Here is a 27,842-nt window from a genome sequence, read left to right on the forward strand (position 1 = left end):
CAGCACGCCAAATACGCATAACTCTTACCATACTTAATTATATGTAAATGTGAACTCGTGAAATGGTTCAGGTTTGAGGAGCACAACAATGAGTTTGAGGTGTTGACTTGGCCTCCAAATTCCCCAGATCTCAATTCAAACAAGCATCTGTGGGATGTGTTGAACAAACAAGTCCGATCCATGGAGGCTCCACCTCGCAACTTCCAGGACTTAAAGGATCTGCTGCTAACATCTTGGTGCCAGATACCACAGCACACCTTCAGGGGTCTAGTGGAGTCCATCCCTCGACGGGTCAGGGCTGATTTGGAGGCAAAAGGGGGGCAGACACAATATTAGGAAGGTGGTCATAATGTTATGCCTGATCTTTCTATAATTCATTATAAATATGCTGTACAATGTATATTTAAATATACAAAGATTCAAGTATTTATAAAGCCTTAAAATACACATTAATGCATTATATATTATCATAATTTGTATTTTTCTGTGATGTTATGGCATGCCGTAGTAATAATTTGCATATGTTTTGCAGTGTGCGAGTCCTGTATTGAACCTATACCAGTGTGTCTGCCTGGAGAGATACTGGCTGTGGATATGAACACCACTAATCACTGCTGTCCACAGTATCATTGTGGTAGTTATAACAAAAACACAAGCAGTCACTGCACTGAAGTGCCCAGTCATTTTGTGTGTCGTAATGAAACAGAGAAACATGACGCGTTTAAAGGCTGTCTTGATTTTTTTCAGTGTGTGATATGAGTCTGTGTCCTGAGCCCAGTGTGAGTTGTGCCCCTGGAGCTGTGCTTGTGAAGAGACCCGTGCCGGACAGCTGCTGCCCTGAGACACGCTGCGGTATTGGACACATGCACACTTACCTAGATATCTAAACTCTTAACTTCCCTTTGACTTCATTTTGTTTTTAAGATAATCAAGATAATTATAGTAACTATAGAATAACCCTTACTCAAATCCTCAGATTCACCTTTTGACATTTTACAAGGCATCATTTTGTCCCTCTATGTACTTTTATTCTTTTTGTGGATGTTTTTTTATTCTTACTTTTGATAGGTTTTGAAAAAATTCCACAGTTTTCTCTTAAAGTATAAACTAAAAACATGCACAAGCACACAGATACAGAAACTTTACACTAACTAGTACCATGCTGCTATCACCATGTGTTGAACATGAACCTAAAAACTGTTTTCAACATTGATAATAAGAAGATAAGAAATGTTTCTTGAGCACCAAATTAAAATATTAGAATGATTTCTTAATGATCATGTGACAGTGAAGACTGGAGTAATGATGCTGAAAATTCACAGGAATAAATTACATGTTTAAATATAGTCAAATAATAGAAATTTAAATTGTTAATATTTCACAATATTACTATTTTACTGTATTTTTGATCAAATAAAATGCACCCTCTGTGAGCTTAAAAATATCTTACCCTCCCCAAATTTTTGAATGGTACAGTATGCATCAAAGTTTCATGTCACCATGGTTTGCCAAAGTATTATTTGTATGCATATCCACAGTTACATTTGTAACATTTATTTTTGTTGTTTTTAGAATGCCACTGTAACAACATTACACTTCCTGTCTGCGCTGCGGTAAGTGTTCTACAATTTATTCTGTGTGTGTGAATACAGTAGTCCATTTTGTTGTGTGCATGAATTACATTGCCATAATGACTTGTCCTGTAACTACAGTATTATTCCATGACCTTTGTGTTAAAGGGTGAGGTGAAAGTAGAGGATCCAGACCCCGGCGGCCCGTGTGGATGCCCACTGTATCACTGCAGTAAGACTCAAACTCACACACTCACACACTCAAAATGCCATGCTATTCAATGAAACTGAAACACAAATGTATGTTTATGTATCTCTGTGTGCATGTGTGTGTAGAGAAGGCAGAAGTGTGTCTGTTTCAGGGTGTGACTATATTGAACCCGGGCCAGTCTATGGTGCAATACTTTGAGGGGGAACTGTGTTACACGGTTCAGTGCCTCACACATAAAGACCCCAGCACCGGGTTCTACGCTATGGAGGTCACCACTGCCAACTGCTCTGAGAAGTGTGAACCTGTAAGTCACATACAACTAATGCAACTTTCAAAATGTGACCCTAGACCACAAAACCAGTCATAAGTCGCACTGGTATATTTGTAGCTATTGCCAACAATACATTGTATGGGTCAAAATTATCAATTTTTATGATTTTTATTTTATTTTTTTATGGCAAAAATTATTAGGATATTAAGTAAAGATCATGTTCCATGAAGATATTTTGTAAATTTCCTACCGTAAATATATCAAATATTTATTTTTGTGAGTGGATATGCATATGCATTTGAACTTTAACGATACTTTTAGTACATTTCTGGACCTTGAAAATGTTCATTATATTGCTGTCTATGGACGAGTCATATATACCTCTCGGATTTCATCAAAAATATCTTAGTTTGTGTTCTGAAGATGAACAAAGGTCTTAATTTTCATTTTTAGGTAAACTAACCCTTTAACCCAGGGGTAGGCAAGTTCGGTCCTAGAGAGCCGCTGTCCTGCAGAGTTTATCTCCAACCCTGAAAAAAACCTTCACCTGCCTCGATTAGAACTGCCTAGAAGAACTTGATTAGCTTGTTCAGGTGTGTTTGATTAACCCTTAAACGCATACCTCGGGTCTTTAGTGACCCGGGACATCATTCACTACCCTCTTCCTCGTTCATTTTTTAAAGTTATACATCAACCTTCTTGGTATTCCTTAATCAATTAATTATAAAGAATATAACAAGAAAAAATGCCTATTTTTGCGTTCATTTTGTGTAAAAATTGTATAGGGTCGCAAACGACCCGAAGTGTGTATGAGTGTACGTATATTTTTTCTGCACAACAATAATTGAATCTTAGATGACAGAAAAAGTGCAATTCACCTTTATTCCACAAATTGGCAATGTCTGATACACAATGCTGAAGTGACGATTCATTCAGACAGAAAACGAAATAATAAGAAAAACATGAAATGGCTCAGCGATTTACTGCAGACCAAGTACTGAACGCAATATGACTAACTCTTACTGGATGGATCTGGTGAAGCTGTTAGCGATCGGAATATTGATTTTGGATATGTTGAAAATTATATAGTTTTGAGAATACGTTTGAGATCGCGAATGGGCTCATATTCGTGACCTCAAACATAAAAATAGCCTATTATTTGCTGAATTTACTGGGAAATGAGCTCTGACGAGGACAGTGGTGATGGCATAAAACATCTGCTCAAACAGAGCCCTTTCAAGCTCTAAAAGGTAACAAAATATGCTTTATTTTATTCTTCTGTAATTGTTACTCTAATATCAGAGGAGTTTTATATTATCGCGACAGGTAGAGATCCTTCCGTGTTAGATATAGATCCGGGTCGATAAAGACCCGAATATGTAAGAATGATTGGCGAAACAGTCATGCATTTAAGGGTTAAAGGCCATTTTCTCAAAATGTTGCTTTTTTTGCACCCTCAGATTCCAGATTTTCAAATAGTTGTATCTCGGCCAAATATTGTCCTATCCTAACAAACCATTCATCGGTGAAAAGCTTATTTATTCAGCTTTCAGATGACGTATAAATCTCATGAATCAATTTCAACCCTTATGACTGGTTTTGTGGTCCAGTGTCACATATATGTATTAATGGATATTTCCACATTTTACATGATGTTCCATGAAATTTATGAAAGTCCAGGTTTAAAAGGCACATGTCATAGAAGGAAAAAAAAAAAAGCTTTTCTAAATTAAATATTTCAATGTACAGTGTAGACTTGGTTTTGTCAATCATAACAGAAGGATTCTACATAGAAGTCTTAAAGGAACACTCCACTGAAAATAGGCTCATTTTCCAACTCCTCTAGAGTTAAACAGTTGAGTTTTACCATTTTCGAATCCATTCATCATTCCGGGTCTGGCGGTACCACTTTTAGCATAGCTTAGCATAGTTCATTGAATCTGATTAGACCGTTAGCATCTCACTCAGAAATGACCAAAGAGTTTCGATATTTTTCCTATTTAAAACTTGACTCTTCTGTAGTTACATTGTGTACTAAGACCGACGGAAAATGAAAAGTTGCGATTTTCTAGGCCGATATGGCTAGGAACTATACTCTCATTCCGGCGTAATAATCAAGGAACATTGCTGCCGTACCATGGGTGCAGCAGGTGCAATGATATTACGCAGGGCCTCTCACAAATGTCTCCATGGTTGTAAGCAAAGAGTATAGAACATATAATATATAGTGTATATTCTTTGGTTGCAAGGCACGCTCCCTGTGCAAACAGGGGCTCACAGCCGCTACGTAATATCATGCTATTGGTCTAATCAGATTCAATGAACTATGCTAAGCTATGCTAAAAGTGGTACCGCCAGACCAGGAGATCGGCTGAATGGATTCGAAAATGGTAAAACTCATCTGTTTAACTCTAGGGGAGTTGGAAAATGAGCCTATTTTCAGTGGAGTGTTCCTTTAAAGGTACAGCACCAATTTTAGCCTTCTAAGGGTTAGAAAAAAAGTAGAGGATAGTCATGTAAAACTAAATTATAGCTGGTTTTGGTGGATTTCATGGAATAAGCAATGCTTCAGAAGTGTAGAATAGACGTATAATATATATGTATATATTTTTGTTTACATTTCTGTCACTGTAGCACCAGGTTTATGTCCCATCATCTGATCCACACGTGTGCTGTGGCTCCTGCAAAAACATCTCATGCTCATATCCCAGTGAAAACGGGACTACAGAAGTATTTATGGTAATCTGCACTCACCTTCTGGTGCATTTTATTAATGTAACCCTAAATGTACCCTTGAAGGAAACTTTCTGACATTATTTTCTGTATTTGTGAACATTTTCCCCTTTGAGGATGTTTTGTCAGATTTTCTGGGGGCATTTTCAGCAAATTTATCCATAAAAATATTGCTACTGTAGGTCAGAAACACACACAACTCCATTATTGTTTTCAGGAAATAGCCTCAAATGCATTTAGCTGATAAGGTTTTTTTTCATGTGGTTTGCAGGCAGGTAGCTCATGGGTGGCTAACTGCACACGGTTCGACTGTATGGAGACTGCAGTTGGGGCAGTAGTTCTGGCCTCTGGAGTTGTCTGTCCTCCTTTCAATGACACAGAGTGTATTCAGGTCTGACTCAAATCAATGCATTCCTTTTGCTTCTTCTGTATCTGTTTGTGTTGTTGTTCTTCTAACCCCTGTGCTTTCTGTTTCAGAATGGAGGCGTGGTTCAGACGTATGTGGACGGTTGCTGTAAGACATGTGAGTAGTGTGTGTCTGGGGCTGGCTGTGCTTTCTGGGAATGCTGGGGGATGTTTGGAACAGCATGATGGAGAAGCAGTGCTGGGCTTACTAGCTGCTGGTTGCATTGTGGTTAGATGCTCCCTGTTGTCCCAGGGAAAAAATGAGCGCTGCTGTACATATCTCATGGGCCTTTTCATTCTTTTCTTTCAATTTCAATTGTGCTTTTCCTTGTCCTCAATTCTCTCTAAAATACAATGATTATACATGATGTAATATTGGAAGAAATGTATAGATTTTAGCTTGTGTTGTCGGAACAGGGTTTTGCGTGATGACAATTTTAATGAAAGCCAGATTGCTGTACAATTCTCCTTTCTATGCGTTCTTAACTTTATCTTTGTCTTTTGTGTAATCTGTGGCTCAGGCTGGTTTTTGTGCTATGGGATTGGGATTGGGATTGTGGTTTTTAACTGTCTCTTGTCAAAGCTTGATGCTTTAGGTATAAACAGGTTCAAATGAATAACTTTAGCAAACCTTGAATTATAACAATGAGTAATTAAGTAATCTTTAACTACTAGAATCATCTACTAGATCATAGAAAAGTCATGGGAATTCATAGATTAAAAGGTGTGGGAACCCTGTATTTTACAAAATTATTTAAAATGCAAAGACGAACGGACAGACGAATATTTGTGGATTGATTGCGTTTCATAAAAGCATTGTAGTAGATCATAGAAACCATTGGCAACAATGGGCTCTGCAATCTATTTAGGCTTACAATGCTTGTGGAAAATGCAACCCTAGCCGATATTTCAATCTTTCAAAAGTCGGGGATCTTTAAGATTTTTTAAAAGTTTATAAAATAAGTCTCAAATCACCAAGGCTACATTTATTTGATCAAAAATACAGTAAAACAGCAATATTGGGGAAATATTGCTCAATTTTAAATAACTGTTTGAATATATTTTAATATATTCACATCAATACATATATATATATACATCAATATATATATATATATATTATTTTTGAATATATTTTAGCATCAGCAATCAGCATCATTACTCTTCAGTGTCACATGATCCTTCAGAAATCATTCTAATAAGCTGATTTGCTCAACAAATATTTCTTATCAATGTTGAAAACTGTTGGAAACCATGATAGATTCTTTTTCAGGATTCTTTGATTAATAGAAAGTTCAAAAGAACAACATTTATTTGGAATAAAAATCTTTTTTAACATAATTAAATGTCTTTGCTGTCACTTTTGATCAGTTTGACGTGTCCTTGCTGAATAAAATTATTCATTTCTTTTAAAAACAAAAATCTTACTGGTCCCAAAACATTTGAATGGTAGTGTATATATTTTTTGCATTACTCATAAACCAAGGAAAGCATATTGGAAAATGCTGCATGAATCTGTTTTTAATATACTCTTAGATAAGACCTGGTTTTCTTGATTATATTGGCATGGCATGCTATAGGGATTCAGAGGTGATTTCGAGGAAGAAACTCAACATGTCTGGCATGTGCCTTTGCTGGCTATGTGCTATTAATTTGCTTTTAACAAATTGGTATGTATTTTTTGTGTACGCGGTGGGTCTGTGCATCTTTTTACGCATGAGGGCACTTGTGGGTGCAGGTTTGTGTGTGTTTGCATTGGTTTGGGGGCTCTTGCGTTTGTGCTGGAAGCTTTACGAGCGACTTCAACCAAATGAGTTTGTTACAGACTTGTGAGTTTGTGAACCTGCCCCTGTGTGTTTCTCAGGTGCTGGACTTGGTTTGTTGCCTTTTTCCGTTAGTCCAGTAACACCCACTGCTAGTACTAACTGTGATACAGGTACTCACTCATCTACTGAATTTTCTTCTTTATCTGTGTCTCATAACATTTTGTGTGTTGAAGAAAAATATTTTTTCTTATCTCTTTCAGTCTTACCGTTTTTTGTTTTTTTTTTCTCTTAGTTTGAGTGAATTAATTAAGTGTGTGAGACATTTGGACATTAATAGAAATTCTGTCATCATTTACTCACCCTCATGTTGGTTAAATTCCTTACATTTTTTTTTTTTTTTTTTTTTTGCTGCGGAACACAAAAGAAGTAGTTTTGAAGAATATTCATACTTTTTTTTAGTAGTACTGTACATTAAGTCTTAAGCTAAATAATAGAATACATTTATTCTAATTATTTACAGAAATATTTTGGTAGAAAAAAATAAATCAGAAATATAAAATAAATAATAAAAATACATAAATTATTAAAAAAATTAAAATAAATAAAAAGTCACCGTTATGTTCCATTGAAAAAAACGTCACAACATGAGGGTGAGTAAATAATGGCAGAATTGGCATTTTTTTTATGAATTATTCATTTAATTCTTGTACTCATGAACATCCATGTAGCATTCAAAAACAAACACAGGCACAACTTCTTTCCAAAAACACTCATCAGCTGTCCCTCCCACCATCTCAGATGCACAGCTGTGAAGTCTTGATTTATTTCCTGTTGAAATCCCTGATATCTTCAAAACCCTGTCTTCCATTTGAACCTCCAGAATCTCAGTGTCAAAATTAATGAGCTGGGAATTTACAACAGACACACACACACACCTACGCCTACACACACACACACAGCCCTCAAAAGAATTAAATGCCTTTTTATTTGTCATTGTTATACAAACAAAACTTACATATGGGTGAAAAGTTCAGTTCTCAATGGTGCCACTCGATCATTGTCAGACAAATGTCACCATGGTAACTAACATGTCAATCAAGTGGAGCCCCCAAGGTGCAGTAATAATAGTCACTGAGCCTGCTGTGTTAATATGGTTTGATGTGTGTGTGTGTGTGTGTGTGTGTGTGTGTGCGTGTCCTTGACTCATTGTTACAGTCGCATTTACAAAGATTAAACACTACTTGGTTTAGGTGTCAAAACAGACCTCATGAATGAATATTGCAAATTTGTGAAATTTAACGTACTTAAAGGGATAGTTCACCCAAAAATGAAAATTTGATGTTTATCTGCTTACCCCCAGGGCATCCAAGATGTAGGTGACTTTTTTTCTTCAGTCGAACGCAAATTATGATTTTTAACTGCAACCGCTGCCGTCTGTCAGTCAAATAATAGCAGTGGATGGGAACTTCAACTATAACAGTAAATAAAACTTGCTTAGACAAATCCAAATTAAACCCTGCGGCTCGTGACGACACATTGATGTCTTAAGACATGAAACGATCGGTTTGTGTGAGAAACCGAACAGTATTTATATCATTTTTTACCTCTAATACACCACTATGTCCAACGGCGTTCAGCTTCCGGTGTGTGAGGTCTGATCGCGCTCTGACAACGGAAGTGATGTCTCGTGCTCATTGAAGTATATGGGCGAGACATCACTTCCGTCGTCAGAACGCGTTTTTTGACCTCACTAACAGGAAGCTGAACGAAGTTGGACATAGTGGTGTTTTAGAGGTAAAAAATGATATAAATACTGTTCGGTTTCTCACACAAACCGATCGTTTCGTGTCTTAAGACATCAATTTGTCGTCATGAGCCGCAGGGTCTAATTTGGATTTGTCTAAGCAAGTTTTATTTACTGTTATAGTTGAAGTTCCTATCCACTGCTATTATTTGACTGACAGACGGCAGCGGTTGCAGTTAAAAATCATAATTTGCGTTCGACTGAAGAAACAAATTCACCTACATCTTGGATGCACTGGGGGTAAGCAGATAAACATCAAATTTTCATTTTTGGGTGAACTATCCCTTTAATGTCATTAAATCTTTTTTTACATTTATTTTATGATTAATAGAGTTCAACAGTCAAATTTCAGAAGTAAATTCCTGGTGAAAAACTACATTATATAATGCTGTACAGAAAATTACAGCAATCAGAGTCGAAAAAAGCAACACACCAAAATAGCTCTTTAGCTCCGCCTACTCCAGTGAAGCACTGCAAATGTCGATCTCCCTACACTTTCAAAATACTTAAATATATGTATATATGTACATACAAATATATGCATATTTTGGTTTATTGTTTTTTATAATCAACATTTTTTAAATGTGTAGTTGTATGATTCTCCATCGTTTTTAATTTGATTATGTTGTTCGCAATGCATCATGGGATTGTAGTTATTTCCCTCCCCAAAGCCGATAAGTACACAGTTTTGTACCTACGGAAGAGGATTAGGGCCAAGCAATAATAAAAAAATAAAACCATCTCGAGATTAAAGTTGTTAAATTTCGAGAAAAAAGTCGTTAAATTTCAAGAAAAAAGTTGAGATAAAATGTTGAGAATAAAGTCATTAAATTATGAGAAAAAATTTGTTAAATTACGAGAACGAATTCGTTAAATTACGAATTTGTTCTCATAATTTAATGACTTTTTTCTCGTAATTTAATGAGTTTATTCTCATAATTTAATGAGTTTATTCTCAACATTTTATCTCGACTTTTTTCTCGAAATTTAACGACATTTTTCTCATAATTTAACAAATTTGTTCTCGTAATGTAACAACTTTTTTTTCTCGGAATTTAATGACTTTATTCTCAACATTTTATCTTGACTTTTTTCTCGAAATTTAATGACATTTTTCTCATAATTTAACGAATTTGTTCTCATAATTTAACAACTTTTTTTCTCGTAATTTAACGAGTTTATTCTCAACATTTTATTTCGACTTTTTTCTCGAAATTTAACGAGTTTTTTCTCGAAATTTAACCACTTTAATCTCGAGATGGTTTTATTTTTTTATTATTGCTTGGCCCTAATCCTCTTCCGTATATACCTTTTTTGTCCAATTTTCTTTTTTTTTTTTTTTTTTTTTTTTTGCTTCAAATCAAAGTTTATAGTGTTGTGATTCACCTCAATTGCCTTGGTTTATGGCGTTCACCAAGACTTTTTTTTAAAACCCTATGGGAAAAATGAATGGGAAAAATACTTCTGGAACCAGCACCGCTGAAAAAGGGGATGGGCACTGTTGCACTCTATAATGTTATGGCACAAAATATCACATATATTGTAAAGTATTGTGTATAAGCATGCTGAAATTCAACATGACGTCTATTTAAATTTTAATTGCATGTTTCTGGTCTCATTGCAAATTATTTATCAGCGCACATTAGTTCATGTTTGTTTTCATAATCTCTACTCAAAATGCAAGAACTTGGTTCACCTCAACTGATGTCAAATAGGCCTATTGGACTATTGATTAATGTTGACCCAAAAAAAAAACTGCCTTTCTGAAATCATGCCAATAATTAATAATAATTAATGCAGTAATTTAATGTCAGTTAAAGGATTAGTTCACTTTCAAATGAAAATCACCCCAAGCTTTACTCACGCTCAAGCCCTAGGTGTATATGACTTTCTTCTTTCTGATGAACACACTCCGAGATATATTAATGAATATCCTGATGCATATAATGGCAGTGAGCGGGATCAACAAGTATGAGCTGAAGAAAGTGTCTCCATTTGTGTAAAAAAAAGAAAAAAAATCCATATTTAACAAGTTATGAAGTAAAATATCTAGCTTTCGCCATACCACCTTCCGTATTCAAGTTACGAAGAAAGTGTAAACTGACGTTACGTCTGTTAGGTTTTTACCGTAAGTTGAATAGGGAAGGCGTAGGACGTAGCGTAAGCTTTTTTTAACTGCGAGAGATTTACACTTTCTTCGTAAGTTGAATACGGAAGGCGGTCTGGTGAAAGTTATGAAGTAAAATATCTAGCTTGTTAAATATGGATATTTTTTTACACAAACGCATCACTTCACTTCAGAAGGCCTTTATTAACCCCGGAGCCGTGTGGAGTGTGTTTTTGATGGATGTGGATGGAGACACTTTCTTCAGCTCATACTTGTTGATCCCGGTCACTGCCATTATAAAGCTCGGATGCGCCAGGGTTGTGTTCATCAGAAAGAAGAAAGTCATATACACCTAGGATGGCTTGAGGGTGAGTAAAGCTTGGGGTGATTTTCATTTGAAAGTGAAGTAATCCTTTAAAGTAATGTTACTGCAATAATTGGAAATAACGATGGATAAAAAAATGTCCTGCCCCACTTTTTTCCTATTTTTTAAATTATTATTATTATTTTATTTAAGATTGTTTAATGTTTTTTTACAAACAAAAATGTGCATGTTTGTGTTCATTTGTAAGTCACATTGTTTCTGTGTGTGTGTGTGTGTGTGTGTGTGTGTGTGTAGGCAAAGAAGATGGTAAAACCTGTAAGAGAGTCGCCATCAGGACCACCATCAGAAAAGATGACTGTAGAAGTAATGCCCCTGTGAGTGTGAAAGATTCACATTAAAACTGCAATTCCTGTTGTTACAGATATACATTCTCTGCTGTTTTAATCTATTGTATAAGATTTGCTTCTATTCTCTAATCCAGAGGTCTTCAACCCTGCTCATGGAGGCCCACTGCCCTGCAAAGTTTATCCAAACTGCTTTAGCTTTTAAAGTGATCCTGAAGAGCTTGAGTAGCTGGTTCAGGTGTATTTGATTAGGGTTGGAGCTAAACTCTGCAGGACAGTGGGCCCCCAGGAGCAGGGTTGAACACCTATGATCTATTCTGTTCTGTTCTGTTCTGTTCAATATTGAATAGAGCATAATTAATCTCCTGGAGTTGTTAATCTCATCTCTCTTGGTTTTTCTCTTCAGGTGACTGTGTATTCGTGTGATGGAAAATGTCCATCTGCCACCATCTTTAATTTTAACATTAACAGTCATGCACGTTTCTGCAAGTGCTGCCGTGAGAACGGCCTACAAAACCGCATCATTCAGCTATACTGCACTCGAAACGCCACTACGGTGGACTATTACTACCAGGAGCCAATGGACTGCTCATGCCAGTGGAATTGATTCCTTGCGGACTGTGTGCAGTAAAGTTAAGGTCTCAGTGAGAGCGCTAGCTTGACGCAGACTTTGACTGCGTATACAGTACAGTATCTGTAAAACTGCAAACTACTAACACTATCACTGTTTTTTGTTGTCTTTGATATCTAAAATGTATCTGTAATATGTTAATCAAACAGTCATTAGAGTAAGAACAACAAACTGCTGTTAAATTTGTGTATTGTTTAGATTTTAGAGTATTAACATTTGCTAAAAGACTAAATGACATGCGGAATAGTATTATTAGTATTAATATTTTACATTTTATTTTACAGTACTGTGTGTACTTACAGTGTACTTACCTAAGAAAGTATTGGTAATATAAGGTAACTACATGGGTTAAGGTTGGGTTTAGGGCTAGGTACAGGGTTAGTACCTAGTTATAACACAGTTATTGTAATTGCTATAAAAAGTACATAGTATGTACATGTGGAACAGAACTGTAAAATAAAGTGCGACCAATATGTTCCATAAACATTTTAAGTACACTTATACTGTACATCTTAAGATCTTAACTTAACCAAATGCTTTATTTTAATGCATCTTAGTGCTTTTTTCTAACAAAATCTTTTTTTAATTACAGGAAAAAAATTAACAAACCAGTCTTAAGTAGTAATTTGATATTTCAGTAACATTTGCAATAAGGTCCCAGTAGTTAACATTAGTTAAGTTACTTTAGAAGATTTTTTTCTTTGTTAGTTCTTGTTAACTAACGTTATTAACTAATGTTAACAATTGGAACCTTGTTGTAAAGCTTTACTGATATTTCTATTTTAAAGAAATCCACAGTTGCTTGACAGGCGCACACTTCAGTCCGTCACTCACTAGTTGTGTTGATGCTCTAGTTGTGGTGTGCTCTATGTCTTAGCCGTCTTTAAAAACAACGTGATGAACTTGAATTCTCCATACTATAGCCATAATGCCAAAAATATGATTTCTGCTGCAACTGAACAAAATTGTATACGCCTAAAAATAATTAGCATTTAGTAAAATACCTAAAAACCTGCATGTTATTGTCAATGTTTTTTAAATAATGAAATAAAAATACAAAAAATTGCACTGTGCAAATCAATCATTTAAAGGATACACACACAGTTTGCGCCAATCTCATGTTAATCTTGAGTACCTGTAGAGTAGTATTGCATCCTTCCTATCGCCGAAAGCCTTTAGTTTTATCATATTTATAAATGATAGATACATTGTACCGACTCTTTCCGGAAAAAAGCCGAGCTCCTGGAGGCGTGCCTGCCGTGGGCACAGCTAAAGAGTCACAAGTGCGTGCAGCTTTTGCATAGAGATCGTCTGCAAACTGCGACATTATTATGAATAAAAAGGGAACAAAAACATTTGTGTTGTTTACATTATATGCTCTTGCACGCCGATTGCCAACAAAACACAGGTGTAGTATGATCAGAGTTCGTAGGGAAGGAAGAGGACAGGGTCGGCGTTTAACTGCTGACTGAGCTTTATTCAATAAATCAAAAATGTCCAACAAAAAGACGGTGCAACGCACAACAATAAAATAATTAATCCACAAAGGGCTTCACTCCAGTCTCAGTATACACAATCCACAAAGGGCTTCACTTCAGTATTGTTGTCTCCGCGCCAATCACTGGAATGAGAAACGTGTTCGTGATTTACATTTAACCCACTCACTCACCACGCGTCTCCTGACGCTCTCTCCCGTTGCAGACCTCGCTCAGTGAGTCCTACATTGCCAGCAGGATCATTTCCTTTTTCAATGCCCAGAAAGCTACTAAAGACATATTTAAAACAGTTCATGCGACTACAGTGGTTCAACGTTAATATTATAAAGCGACGAAAATACTTTTTGAGCACCAAAAACAAAATATAACGACTTCATTCAACAATATCTAGATTGATGGCTGATTTCAAAACACTGCTTCATGAAGCTTCGAAGCTTTACAAATCTTTTGTTTCGAATCAGTGGTTCAGAGCAGCAAAATTACGTGATTTCAGTAAACGAGACTTCGTTACGTTATAAGTGTTTCGAAATTTCAATAGTTCACATGACTTTGGCAGTTTGATACACACTCTGAACCACTGATTCGAAACAAAAGATTCGTAAAGCTTCGAAGCTTCATGAAGCAGTGTTTTCAAATTGCCCATCACTAGATATTGTTGAATAAAGTCGCTATTTTGTTTTGGGTTTTTTTGGCGCACAAAGAATATTCTCGTTGCTTTATACCTTTCTCGGCATTGGAAAAGGAAATGATCTTGCTGGCAATGCAGGCCTCACTGAGCCATCAGATTTTATCAAAAGCCAAAAACACACTTCTTTGGGGATATTGTTAAAAAATCTCTCGGCTTCCGTAACCTGAACGAAGCACGTTGATGGGCGTGCTCTTGTTTTCGCTCTGGGAGATGTGTGTGTGCACGCTTATCAGGGAGAAGTGCCCATACAAGGAATTCCACCCTTTATGATGTGATACAGGGCCATACTCGAAAAAAACTTTCCGAAACTTTTCCGAATCCAGAAAGAGTGTATTTGGCACAGAAATACTCATACACCAATCTTGTTTTTTGAAACTTTGGCCATGTTTAGCATGAGAATGCAACTCTTTAACAGTGTAAATAAGTCCGAATGCATGATAGCATTAGACCCCACTTTAATTGATTTACCAAGCCATTTTGTATTTCACCTTTGTGTGTGTGAATATTTCATTTAAGACATCTCACTGTACAATTACCAAATGGACTATTATCAATAAAACTGCAAAAAAAACCAAACAAACAAACAAAAAAAAACACTTGGCATCCATCAGCAGAAATGTAGGATCTTCACCCTGATCTAATTTCAGCAGTGATTTATTAACTAGATCAGCCCACGCATGACTTGAGTTATATCCTGCTGAGTTGTGTTTTGCTTTCAAGTCGGATAATTAAAATGTTGGAAAAGTTCATCTCCTCCCTCGTGTACATCTGCTGAATCAGAATTTAAAGGCATGTTGCGAGTTCAGTACAGTGAACATTGAATTTCCACAGAGAATAACATCGAGCTTTATTAGTAAAAACAGCAGTGCACACTGACAATGAAAATCTGGGGTAGGACATTGTACTGGTATAAACATTAAAGTACACACTTCGAAAGCTGGAGGAATAGACATTTTAAAAAGCTATATCGCTCAAATAACACATTTTTGTATATATAAATTAATTAACAAACAACTGTAAGCTTGCACTTCCATTGCAAATGCATTTAAACCTGAAACATTCCAAACATTACATAATGTTTGTAAATGACAGCTAATATAAATTGAGTTTTATTCTCAGTGGGTGATGTAATGCATGTAGGAGTCTGGTGTTAGTGCGGGATTTTTTTGTGCCTGTTTTGTTCTCTTCACTTTTACCGCAACTCCACCACTGACCCTGCACGACTCCTACATGCTGCCACTGTTGTCTTGACAACCTGTACTTTATATCGATCAGGTCAAAAATGAAAGCAAAAAAAAAAAAAGTACTGTAGAGGCTATCTGATCCGACTAAAGGAGACCTAGACGCAGAGTTGCTTTCAAGAGGAGGTGTGGTTGAATCCTCCAGTGTGTTTTGTAATGTTCTAAGATGCTGGCATGGGCATCTGTAGTGGCAGGGAGGCGTGTCCTTAAGGAATGCAGGGTATTTTTTTCAATGTAAACTGAACCAAATTTTTGCTCTAAGATGCCACGGAGTGCTCGTGTGACCACAAAGACTGTTTTAGGATGCTGCTGAAGTTTGACTGACCATACTATTGTAGTGTAGGTTATTATTACAGTGCAAGCTGCAAGGCTAAAGACCTCAGTGTTTTACTTTAAGAATATGGTGTCGTCTATGGACATTGGAATTATGGGATGGAGCTCCATGGACAAAGTTCTGGCCTTGTTTTGGCAACTTCTGCACTTCTTTCAGGTAATAATTCATTTAAACAGTTCATTCTAAATGTATCACTTCATCTTCAAGTTAAGGAAGCACAAAAAAATGCAACTGTATGCTGTGAATTACTGTGAAGAAATAAAGAAATATGCCTTTCTGAGTTATATAACAAAACCTGTTTGTGTTAAAAACCGTTCTAAACTAGAATAGTTATTTAGAAAAGCTTCAACATGAAATCAAAATGGACTCTGTTTGCTTTCTTAATAAATATTCCTGTGCCATTATCCATTAGTTCATGAAAATGAACTTTGGTTTAAAGATGGTAAAGACACAAAAAATACAATCTTTCATCAAAACGTAGTAACTTTCGCATCTGAAATAATGTTAATCAATAGACAAATACTGCTTTTTGACATTATTTTTCAGCCTTTGTTAAATCTTCCAGAATTCAGTGGTGCCTAACGTTAATATAATAAAGGTTTTGGCAATGATATTGCAATAATACTTTTTACCTCCCTCTGGAAAAGTCCCTTTGTTAATCATCGAATGTCCTATGTAGTACAAGCAGAAGTGTGATGTGAACAAATTTTCATGTTGATTTTACAGGGAGCTTATTAAAATAGTATTAAAGGTTTGATAGAAAAATAATCCCTAGATTTCTCTTTCCTCTTGTCCTTCAGGCTTTCAGTCTTTCATGTCCCAGAAGTCCATCCTCTGTCCATGTGCAGGTGGCGTTTCAGTGTTTTCCATCACAGACAGCTAATTTCTACGCACTTTCATTGGGAAACAAGGTGCGAAACAAACACAATCCCTCTTAAATGATCACACACATTGATAATATGTTTGATTAATTGAGTTTTTCCCCCTCTGTCAGGTGCTGAGCAGTATTGCAGTTTGTGAAGACGTGTGTGAGTGTGTGATGATGTTCAGAGCACCACAAGTGTATGAGAAACTGGAATTTAGTCTGCAATCATACAATAACACAGAACTGCTGGATGCCAAGACTTTCCACCTTGGTAACAATAAAGACAGTATCTTCAACTACACAAATGAACATATTGTTTTATTTGTATATTTTATTTACCATCATTGAGATTCTACTTTGTTTTGGCTCTTGTTTTCCTCTGTTGTTAGTTCCTCTCCTGAGCTCCTCTTTAAGCATGAGCATCTCATCCACGACTGCCATGTTCAGCTGGTCTACATTAGGTGATGGAAATGTCTTGGATGTGTGTTTGGATGAAGAGTGTTGGGTTGCATCCCATTTTCAGCCATTCCACCAGGTGAAAGGGTTACAGCCTGGACATCGTTATAATGTCGTTGTGAAAAAGAAAACATTCTTCCCTCATCTCCAAATTAACGTTACACAAAGCCTTCAGATGGCCATAAAAACAGGTATGTACACAAACACATACTCTCACATGCTTATTGTTGGGTCTGTGATGAATTATGTTCCTTTATTTTAAAGGGTTAGTTCACCCAAAAATGAAAATAATGTCATTTATTACTCACCCTCATGTCATTCTACACCCGTAAGACCTTCGTTCATCTTCGGAACACAAATTAAGATATTTTTGATAAAATCTGACGGCTCAGTGCAATGGTACTTCCTCTCTCAAGATCCAGAAAGATACTAAAAACATTTAAATCAGTTCATGTGAGTACAGTGGTTCAATCTCAATATTATAAAGCGACGGGAATACTTTTTGTGCGCCAAAAAAACTAAATAATTACTTTTTAACAAAGTCTAGTGATGGACGATTTTTAAAACACTGCTTCATGAAGTTTCGGAGCTTTACGAATCGAATCAGTGTTTCGGAGCGCCAAAGTCACATGATTTCAGCAGTTTGGCAGTTTGACACAAAAGATTCATAACGCTCTGAAGCAGTGTTTTGAAATCGGCCCATCACTAGATATTGTTAAAAAGTCGTTATTTTGTTTTTTTTGGCGCACAAAAATATTCTCGTCGCTTTATAATATTAATATTGAACCACTGTACTCACATGAACTGATTTAAATATGTTTTAATACCTTTATGGATCTTGAGAGAGGAAGTATCATTGCTGGTGATGCAGGCCTCGCTGAGCAATTGGATTTTATCAAAAATATCTTAATTTGTGATCCGAACGAAGGTCTTACGGGTGTGGAACGACATGAGGGTGAGTAATAAATGATATTATTTTCATTTTTGGGTGAACTAACCCTTTAAGTTACTTTGGATAAAAGTTTCTGCTAAGTACGTGAAGCTAAATATCTCAAAAGAAAAGTTATGTAGAGCCAAAATTCTTTTACTGGGCTTGATACAATAGGAGAACCTTTTAGTTTCTCAAATACTTTTTATACTCCAGTTATTTAGAAAATTACAACATTTATTAATGAAATTGCTGTGGGATTTGAGATTTTTAGTGAATAACTTAAATTTCAATCTATTTCTCACACAAAAACAATCGTATGACTTCAGAAGACTTGGACTAAAACTAAATTTAAATTAAGCTGAAAAAATATATATGAATATTACATGAAAAGTTAAAAGTAAAGTTGAAGTACTAAAATTGCTAAAACTGAAATAAAAAATAAGCTAAACAGAAATACTGTATATATAGTTACTTTGCACCTACATTTCAAACTCTAACTCTCATTAGAGGATTAGTTTAATATTAGTAGACTGTTAAGGGTAGGGTTCGGCTTAATAAATGTAATTTATTATTAATAAATTCGGCTTGTAGAATAAGTTGACATGTACTTGCAAAGTTTCTTATAGTCAGTAGAATGTCTGTTGGGGGAGCATCAAAATAAAGTGTTAGAAACAGAATGTCTAAAGGGGACCAGTGTCTAAAGGGTAAAAGTGTTACCAAAATATAATAGCTTAAAGCAAAATCAAAATCTTAATAAAATTGGCTAAAATATTAATAGAATGTTAATAAAAGTAAATATTTGATGATGATTTTTGCCAATTTTTTGGGACATTATATTATATTTGACTATGTAAATCACCATATTTTCAGAGTACTGGTGTGTTCTAGTCACCACAGACGAGGAAATACTGATACAAAGACTTTATTCTAAATAGGATAATAGGAGAATCAAACGCAGGAGAAAACAAGACAATCAAACTATCATGAACACACTACATTAAGACAATAGAGGACAAAGAACTAACTCAAACTGAGGGCTTATATACACAGCAGGGCTGCGTTCAGCCCCGACAAAACGTTGCAAAACGTTTTTTTAAACGGAAACGGTGGTGCGTTGAACACCCTGTTCTGATGACGCAAAAGTTGCAACTATGGCAGCTGAGAAGGCCATTTTTGTGTTGTTTTTTAAGAATTTTCAGAGCCTGATGAAATCTGTATAAATACGTGGTACTGCAAAATACGCTCGATGTTACAGTCTCTGCCCTTGCCGTCCAGAATAAAAGAGAACATCCCAATCGAGTGAATGGATTTGTGGAAACTGTGGTTCCTAAATATTGTAATCCAACATTTGCCTTTATGAAAGTTAATGAAAGTATCACTCCACAATACAATAGCAAAATATATAAGTATAGTATTTTTATGTTACATTAATCAATGTCTAGTACACCTTCCTAAGGGAAGGATATGGACCAGAAAACAATTACTAAATGATTTAGACAGACTTAAAGAAGTTCCAGATCTATACTTGTGCTCTTTTTATTTAAGCTATTTTGCCATAAATGTAAATAAACATGTGCAAACAATATACTTGCTTTTGTGAATTTATTTTGATGTTAATTACATTTACGAGCTGTTTATTTAATAACGTGTGGTTTATATACATGTTGATGCTGATTGGGCTAACATTTTTGACACACACCCACTAAACATTAGAAAATGTCTCTCAAACCCGTTGCACACCGTTTCCAAGAAACAAGTCGCTCAACCCGGAAACCATAGCAAAACGTTGCGCACTGGTTTGAGCTTGAACGTGCCCCAGACAAAGGGAAAAACTAACCAGACACACCTGAACTGAGGAACTTAATCACTTAGTAACCATAGAAACAAACAGGGCCAGAACAGAGGAGAACTGAACTATTTAAAGGTCCCATTTTCGTGTTTTTTTGAAGCTTTGATTGTGTTTATAGTGTGCAATATAACATGTGTTCATGTTTCGCGTGTAAAAAAACACAGTATTTTTCACATAATTTACTTATCTGTATACCGCTGTTTCCACTGTCATAAAAACGGGCTGATGACTTCCTTGTTCTATGAAGTCCCTCCTTCAGAAATACGTAACGAGTTCTGAATGTGCCAGCGGTTCCTGTGTTGTGATTCGACAGCAGCTTAGCGAAAACTTGCCCGGAAAGGTCACGCCTCTTACCATAACGTGGAGATGCACGCGCTCAGTGTTATTGTAAACATGTCTTTAATTTTACCCTATCAATTTGAGCCGGAATCAGACCCAGTGATTGGACTGTGGGATGAAAATAACAGCGTTTCGACGACATGGCAACAAACACACTCTACAAACGCAACTCTTGTGTATTCCTGTGGGCGGAGGTTAGTCAAAAAACTGTTTTAGTGACGTCATTAAAGAAGGAAGTAGAGGGATGTAGTCCAAACTGGCCGTTCGATGTAGGCGACTTCTGTTAAATAAAATATCTCGCTTGGCATTGAACTTTGAGCTTTAAAATTTTACAGATTTTATTTATACTCTAACAACAACATTACACACTAACTAAAGTTTGAAACATGGGATCACGAAGAACGGGACCTTTAAGGGGCCGTTTACACAACACCGTTTTCAACCAAAAACGGAAAACGTTTTATGCATTTTGGCCATTCATTTACACAACTGCGTTTTGGTGGCCTCGAAAAGCAAACTTTTGAAAATAGGTTTCAAAGTGCAAGTTTTTGAAAATGGTCTCCGTGTAAACAACAAAATTCTGTGAAAACGATGACGTCATGCACATGCACATTACATGTTCAGTAGATAGTGTTTCATCGCCATCTATTGGCCTGCCAGCAGAATACAGCGTTTTTAGTCATTTTCACGGATTTGTATGAATGGAGATCGTTTTGACAATGGTGTCATCTGTATGCGGAAAACTCAAAGGAAAAACTTCTCCGTTTTAAGCATATCATTGTCGTGTAAATGTACCCTAAGAGACCAGAACAGGGGTCTCCAAACTCGGTCCTGGAGGGCCACTGTCCTGCAGAGTTTAGCTCCAACCCCAAATAAACACACCTGAAACAGCTAATCAAGGACTAATTAAGCATACTAGAAACTTCCAGGTAGATGTGTTGAGGCATGTTTTAGCTAAACTCCGCAGGACAGTGGCCCTCCAGGACCGAGTTTGGAGACCCCTGGACTAGAAGATTAAAGGGGTGGTTCAATGGTTTTTTTCTAGGCTATATTGTTTTTTTGGGGCGCAGTTTAACATGTCTTAATGCTTTGTTTTTTTGAAAATGCTGTATTTTTCATATATTTTAGCTTTATTCTACACTTCTGTTTCCACTGTCATATGAACGGCTCGTTTGACTTCCTGCTTCTGTGAAGCCGCTCCCTCCAAATTACGCAATGTGCTCAGATTGGTTAGCGGGCCCAGTGTAATCCAGAGCAGTCGTGATTCGCTGAAGCGTCCGGAAACGCCACGCCCCTTACCATTTGTTACCGGTTACGTGGGCTTCGGTTATGCTCAATTTGATGTATCAAATTGAGCCCGAATCAGACCCAGATGAACAGCAATCGCTGCTTTTAAAGGACGTTAATTCTATGGTATTTCATTTAGTATTTGTGTCAAAGTGTTTAGATATGCTGTCACTGCTGTTTGTTAGCTTTCAATATACAGTTTTATCCTGATTAAAGCTTTACTGTAGCCGAATACATGACTGAGTAGTCGCATTTTTGTAAAGGTAGCGTGTTAATTTACAGCATGAACAACTGTTTATGAACATAGAAGTTTGTTGGTGTTTGTTGGAGAAGTATGCACTATAATACAGCTAACAGTTAACTGGCTAGCGAAGCAAAAACGAGTTGCTCTTTGTATATGTCCTGATTCAACCATAAAATAGCAACAGGACTATACGTTTAAAAGACATGCGCAACATTACACACTAACTAAAGTTAAAAAAGTAAAATCGCATTGAACCACCCCTTTAACAGGAAACGCAACACAATGAAACCTGAATGAAAACAGAACATGTGACACATATACCCCTTGGTTGAATGAAAAAGTGTAGAGTAGAGATCTTTTGTGTAATCTCCATTTGTGCCCCATGAAATAAAATATCATACTGATTTGGAATGTCAAATGTTTGAAGATGAAAAATTGTGTAGTAAAGAGTATAAAACCTTGTAAAGACACATGTACACTGATGGTGTAACGTGTCCTCCTGCAGGTCAGTGTCTCGTTGGCTGGCTTGCTGTGGGGTGGAGCTGTTATAAGGTGAGCCCAAGGTTTACGTCATGGTCTGGAGCGAAGCAAATGTGTGAAGGATCAACCCCAGGGTCACATCTGGCCAACATACAGACAGATGCAGAGTTTCTGTCCATCACATCCTACTTAAAGTCCTATAACCATCTTCTGCTGTTGTGGACGGCTTTGAATGACCATGAGGTAGATGGCAAATACACATAAACAGTAATGACGTACAGTATTTCCTACTATTTTTGAAAGACTGGAGTATGCAGCATGTATACTCTGAACAGTATGCAAATTGTCTGTATGCATATATGCTTTTTCACTCATTATTTGCATTCATTTAAGGCATTTTTATACAAAAATGGTTCCTGAAGTTTTTTTTTTGCTGCAAAAAATAGTTGAAAATCACACTTCTACGTCATTCGAAGTGCTTTATGGGTTTGGGCAGATGCTGAAGTTCTTTTGGCGCAATTTACTTGTTTTGATTCTCTAGTTGGTGGAGCTTTCTTTGCAGAATCATGGGTAGTTTTTCAAACACGATTATTAAAAATAAATAAGTTGAAGAATAACCTCATAGTAGATCTGTCTTTAGTTGTTTATAAGTTAAAAATCTATTCCCCTAAGGAGAAAATAAATGTGATTTTTACTTTCTGAACCAGACTGGTGGATTTTATACTGTTTGAAATGAGTTGTTTTGTTTTGTTTTTTGCGTACTGAAACTTTTAAAAATAGGATGCAGAATATAGTATATTCCATTCAGCCTCTGTTTTTAATATCTACAGACTGAAGGTGAACTCCGCTGGTCTGATGGCTCTACCTACAACTTAAATATTGAAGTGACATCGTCACTTGCACCCAATCAAACAGGCTGCGTTGCGATGCAGAAGAATGCCACTGGAACAGGATACTTCTTTACTGCTTTCCTGTGTTACCTGCAGCTCCCGTATATTTGTCAAGAAGAGTGTGAGTGAAGGAGGGAGATAAGGGGGGTATGATTTACACAAGCAGGACATGTTCCTCGATCAACATCCACTGTTGTTCTTGGAAAAAGGGGTTGGGTTAGAGTCAGGATTGATTGGGTTGATAGGAATGTTGTTTCTGGACCAACAAAGCATGTTGATCCAGGAATATGTCCTGTTTTGATAAATCAAGCTGTGCGATAAGGATTTTCAGAGAAATGCCCTGCGGAAGACTGTATTGCTCTGAGGTTGCTCATTTAAAGCTCTGAAGTTTCTTTTAAAGGGGCTATAATTCACAAACCTTTGTTATTAGCAACATCGGTGGCCATTAATTGAATAGCAGCCAGCAACTTAAAGGGTAAGTTCACCCATAAATGAAAATTCTGTCATTTATAGAGTGCCCCAGCCAGGGATGACGTGTTTTTGTAGGCCAACCCGGAAGTTAGCGGCGCACGGGTTCCCTCGGTTGAAAGCCTATGCATTTTTCCCATAGACTTTTGGAAAATCGCAGAAAATAAGCTCTGTGTTTAACAAAGGGTTATGACACTTACACGTTTTGTCTATCAAGATAATCTTTACAAGTGAACACAATACTTATAGATTTTGAAGCCTAAATAAAGTCGCCAGATATAAAAAGCTAACAGTAGGCTATAAACGGACTATAGCACACCATAGTCGCGGATCAACGTCGTCACCACCAAGCTTCCTCAAACTTTATTTAGAAAACAACTTTATTTAAAAACATGCTCGCTGATTATGATCTGCGCTGTTATGAATACTTATCCACATTTTCATGAGAAATGCTGTCCAAATGTCCCATTTTTAATGATGACGTCTAAAGTCCCCGCCAAAGGAAGTAGTCCCTTTTAGCAATTTGTTAGCAACCGCCGATTTTAAGACACAGTAAAAGTTTAAAAAATCACAAGTGGGTTATAACTGGTGTGTTTTATGTCATAGATCAAAACGTGAAAGTATTTAGAGGCTTTGTTAACTACAGACCGTATTTCAGGCGATTTAGCAAAAACCCATTCAAAAAACCCATAGACTTTACGGTGTTGGAACCGGAAGTCCTGAAATGCTAACTCGCTTCCGGGTTTTGCCTACAAAAATGCGTCATCCCTGGGGCACTCTATTACTCACCCTCATGTCGTTCTACACCCGTAAGACCTTCGGAACACAAATTAAGATATTTTGATTAAATCCGATGGCTCAGTGAGTCCTGCATCGCCAGCAATGACACTTCCTCTCTCAAGATCCATAAAGGTACTAAAAACATGTTTAAAACAATACATGTGAGTACAGTGGTTCTACCTTAATATTATAAAGCAAAGAGAATACTTTTTGTGCACCAAAAAACCAAAATAACGACTTTTGAACAATATAGTTGTTATGTGACGTGTGTAGATGAAGGCACAAGGATGAAGGAGAGTACATGGAGTAGAATTTAATAATAGAAACAGGCAGGATACACATCCAACATAAACGAGAATGGACAAGGAATGATAGAAAAAACACAGGGTATATATACACGTCTCAAACAAAGGAACTAATGAGGGCGATAATGAACACGGGTGGAAAGACTGACAGACAGAAACTAGGTCAAACTAAGGAATACCACAGTGAACATGTAACAATAATGATGGGCGATTTCAAAACACTGCTTCAGAGCTTTACGAATCAAATCAGTGATTCGGATCTCCTATCAAACGGCTCGTGAAATCACGTGACTTTGGTGCTCTGAGTCACTGATTCGATTCGTGAAGCTCCAAAGCAGTGTTTTGAAATCGCCTATCACTATATTGTTGAAAAGTCGTTATTTTGTTTTTTAGGCACACAAAAAGTATTCTCGTTGCTTTATAATATTAACATAGAACCACTGTACTCACATGAACTGTTTTAAATATGTTTTTAGTACCTTTATGGATCTTGAGAGAGGGTGAACTAACCCTTTAGCTTGTGCTTGTAACATACAAGAGACGATTCAAGGCCCCGATACCCACAGCAAAGTTCTTTCTCATTCTTCGTTAAGAAATGAAAAGAAGTTGGAAATACCTTTACAGCGATATACTGTTAACAAACATCCCAACTCAGCGACATTTAAATATGTAAATATGTGATGCATGCTTTCCTGTCAATAACAAGAACGCACAACAAAAATAACAGCGTTGAGAAAACAGCAGTTAAGAAAGCATCTGATAATGATGTGGGTATCTTTCCACCAGCTCTGCACTTCACCAGCATCATGTCGACAGATGTGGTAATTAAAATTACACTGTTATTATAGTTTGATTATAAAGTATATTTGAAACTATATAGATCTGGCTATGTGAGACTATAGTTTGAATCAATCTATTTTCTTTGCATTACACTGACATTACTGTACAGAAAAGCTCAGTAACACTTTACAATAAGGTTCATTAGTTAACATTAGTTAACTACATTAGTTAACATGAACTAATAATGAACTGCACTTCTACAGCATTTATTAATCTTTGTTAATGTTAATTTCAACATTTACTAATACATTATTAAAATCTTGTTAACATTAGTTAATGCATTGTGAACTAACATGAACAAACAATGAACAGCTAACTAACGTTAACGAAGATTAGTAAATACAGTAACAAATATATTGCTCATAGTTAGTTCATGTTAGTTAATACATTAATGTTTAACTAATGAACCTTATTGTAAAGTGTTACCAAAAGCTCTTTCGGCATTATCCTGAACATTGTATAAGCATTCGTTTCTTGTGTCATAGAATGAAACTGAGACTCTTGGGAGAGCGTGTAACCATATCATCCTTTTGATTTTCGCGGTAAAAACGTCCTGAGTCCTTCACATAAAAATCAGTCTACAGCTTTTCATAGATGACCTAGGAGCTTGGGGATGAACAAAAGTCTTTCTTACAAGCTGTCCACATACTGGCAATATAAAAGCTATTAATAAATGATTTTTTTTTTTTACATATAGTCCCTTTAACTAAACATTAGCTATGTTTCCATCCACCTATTTTTATGTGCATTTTGGGATATCGCATAAAAAACGCTGGATGGAAAGGCCAAGATGCGCATAAATTCTAAAAATGCACATAAAAAACTTATGCGCTCAAATGAGTAGGATACATTTTTTTTTATGCAACGCGAAAACATGCGCATAAACTATGATGGAAACACTTTTACCGAATAAATTCCTTGATGTGCATCAAAAAAGACAATGTGACTGCAATGTGACAGCATAACTGGACTAACCAGCGGACCGATCTCGTTGCACAGCATCTGAAATGCTGTTTTTGGTCATTCTGTAATGCTTGAGCATAAATGTTTTATGCGATATTCAAAATTTGCGCAAAAGTTAAATATGCAACTTTGGATGGAAACATAGCTATTGTCACAGATGTTTCCCCAGCATCATTAGAAGAAATAAAAGTGGACTCAAATGCTGACATAAAATACAAATATAAAGCTATAAAATGAATGTGGACCAGAATTATTATTAATTAAATCAGTATGAAGTAAATCTAAAACTAAAACTATTAGAAATAATTTTTGTTAGCTGAAATAATACATAAATATTAAATGAAAAACTTAAATGAAAAAACTTAAATGAAAATTAGAAATGTTCCCTTGGCAACTAACTGAAACAAGTTAAGCTGAAGTACTGAAATTGCTAAAATTTAAATAAAAATAAAGCTAATTTAAAAAAAAAACTAATTAAAATGACTAAAGCACATAACTAAAACTTAAACTTGATGAAAATTAAACCTAAAAATATAAAGATTTAAGATAATTCAAAATATTAATAAAATAAAAATTAAATTAAATAACTGATGTGGATGGCATAGCTGAGATTATTTGGTTTTACAACAATTTGATGAGAAATATTAAGTTCATATTTAGGTCTATGACTTTTGATTGCAGACTTTAGTGTCTTGGGAGATCTGAGCACAGTTTGAGACGTTGAGAACATTTCTGAAACTCTAGAGAATACAGTGGCATGAAAAAGTATGTGAACCCCTTGCAGAATCTGTGAAAATGAGAATTATTTTAATAAAATAAGAGGGATAATAAAAAATGCATGTTATTTTTTGTTTAGTACTGTCCTGAGTAAGATATTTTACATAAAAGATGTTTGCATTTAGTTCACAAGACAAAACAATAGCTGAATTTATTAAAATAACCCCATTCATAAGTATATGAACCATTGATTCTCAATACTGTGTGTAGTTACCTGATGATCCACGACTGTTTTTATGTTTTGTGATGGTTGTTCATGAGTCTCTTGTTTGTCCTGAGCAGTTAAACTGAGCTCTGTTCTTCAGAAAATTCCTCCAGCTCCTGCAGATTCATCAGTTTTCAAGCATTTTTGCATATTTGAACCCTTTCCAGCAGTGACTGTAGGATTTTGAGATTCATCTTTTCACACTGAGGACAATTGAGGGACTCAAACTCAACTAT

The 27,842-nt window shown here is 36.0% G+C and overlaps 2 protein-coding genes across 4 annotated transcripts in view; both read left to right on the top strand.

The window, feature by feature from the left end:
• The window catches only part of otogl (otogelin-like), a 65,792-nt gene extending 52,559 nt beyond the window's left edge, over positions 1-13,233 (top strand). For 2 of the 3 annotated variants that reach the window (XM_048168061.1, XM_048168062.1), the window contains exons 50-59: positions 533-634; positions 748-852; positions 1,573-1,613; positions 1,740-1,803; positions 1,908-2,086; positions 4,688-4,792; positions 5,058-5,177; positions 5,264-5,309; positions 11,488-11,567; positions 11,944-13,233. In XM_048168061.1, coding sequence (XP_048024018.1) covers positions 533-634; positions 748-852; positions 1,573-1,613; positions 1,740-1,803; positions 1,908-2,086; positions 4,688-4,792; positions 5,058-5,177; positions 5,264-5,309; positions 11,488-11,567; positions 11,944-12,144 — 1,043 coding nt within the window. In that variant the 3' untranslated portion in view covers positions 12,145-13,233. Of the gene's footprint in view, positions 1-532; positions 635-747; positions 853-1,572; positions 1,614-1,739; positions 1,804-1,907; positions 2,087-4,687; positions 4,793-4,902; positions 4,965-5,057; positions 5,178-5,263; positions 5,310-11,487; positions 11,568-11,943 lie in introns of those variants that run through there. The other variant, XR_007181555.1, reaches the window with a different exon arrangement.
• A 3,678-nt stretch (positions 13,234-16,911) lies between these two features.
• ptprq (protein tyrosine phosphatase receptor type Q) overlaps positions 16,912-27,842 on the top strand; it is a 93,785-nt gene continuing 82,854 nt past the window's right edge. The window contains exons 1-4 of the mRNA XM_048168058.1: positions 16,912-17,063; positions 17,182-17,439; positions 22,404-22,621; positions 23,209-23,389. Of these exons, the coding sequence (XP_048024015.1) occupies positions 16,967-17,063; positions 17,182-17,439; positions 22,404-22,621; positions 23,209-23,389 (754 nt within the window). The 5' untranslated portion in view covers positions 16,912-16,966. The remainder of the gene's footprint in view (positions 17,064-17,181; positions 17,440-22,403; positions 22,622-23,208; positions 23,390-27,842) is intronic.

Source organism: Megalobrama amblycephala, linkage group LG19 (genome assembly GCF_018812025.1).
Source record: "Megalobrama amblycephala isolate DHTTF-2021 linkage group LG19, ASM1881202v1, whole genome shotgun sequence".
Classification (NCBI taxonomy): domain Eukaryota; kingdom Metazoa; phylum Chordata; class Actinopteri; order Cypriniformes; family Xenocyprididae; genus Megalobrama; species Megalobrama amblycephala.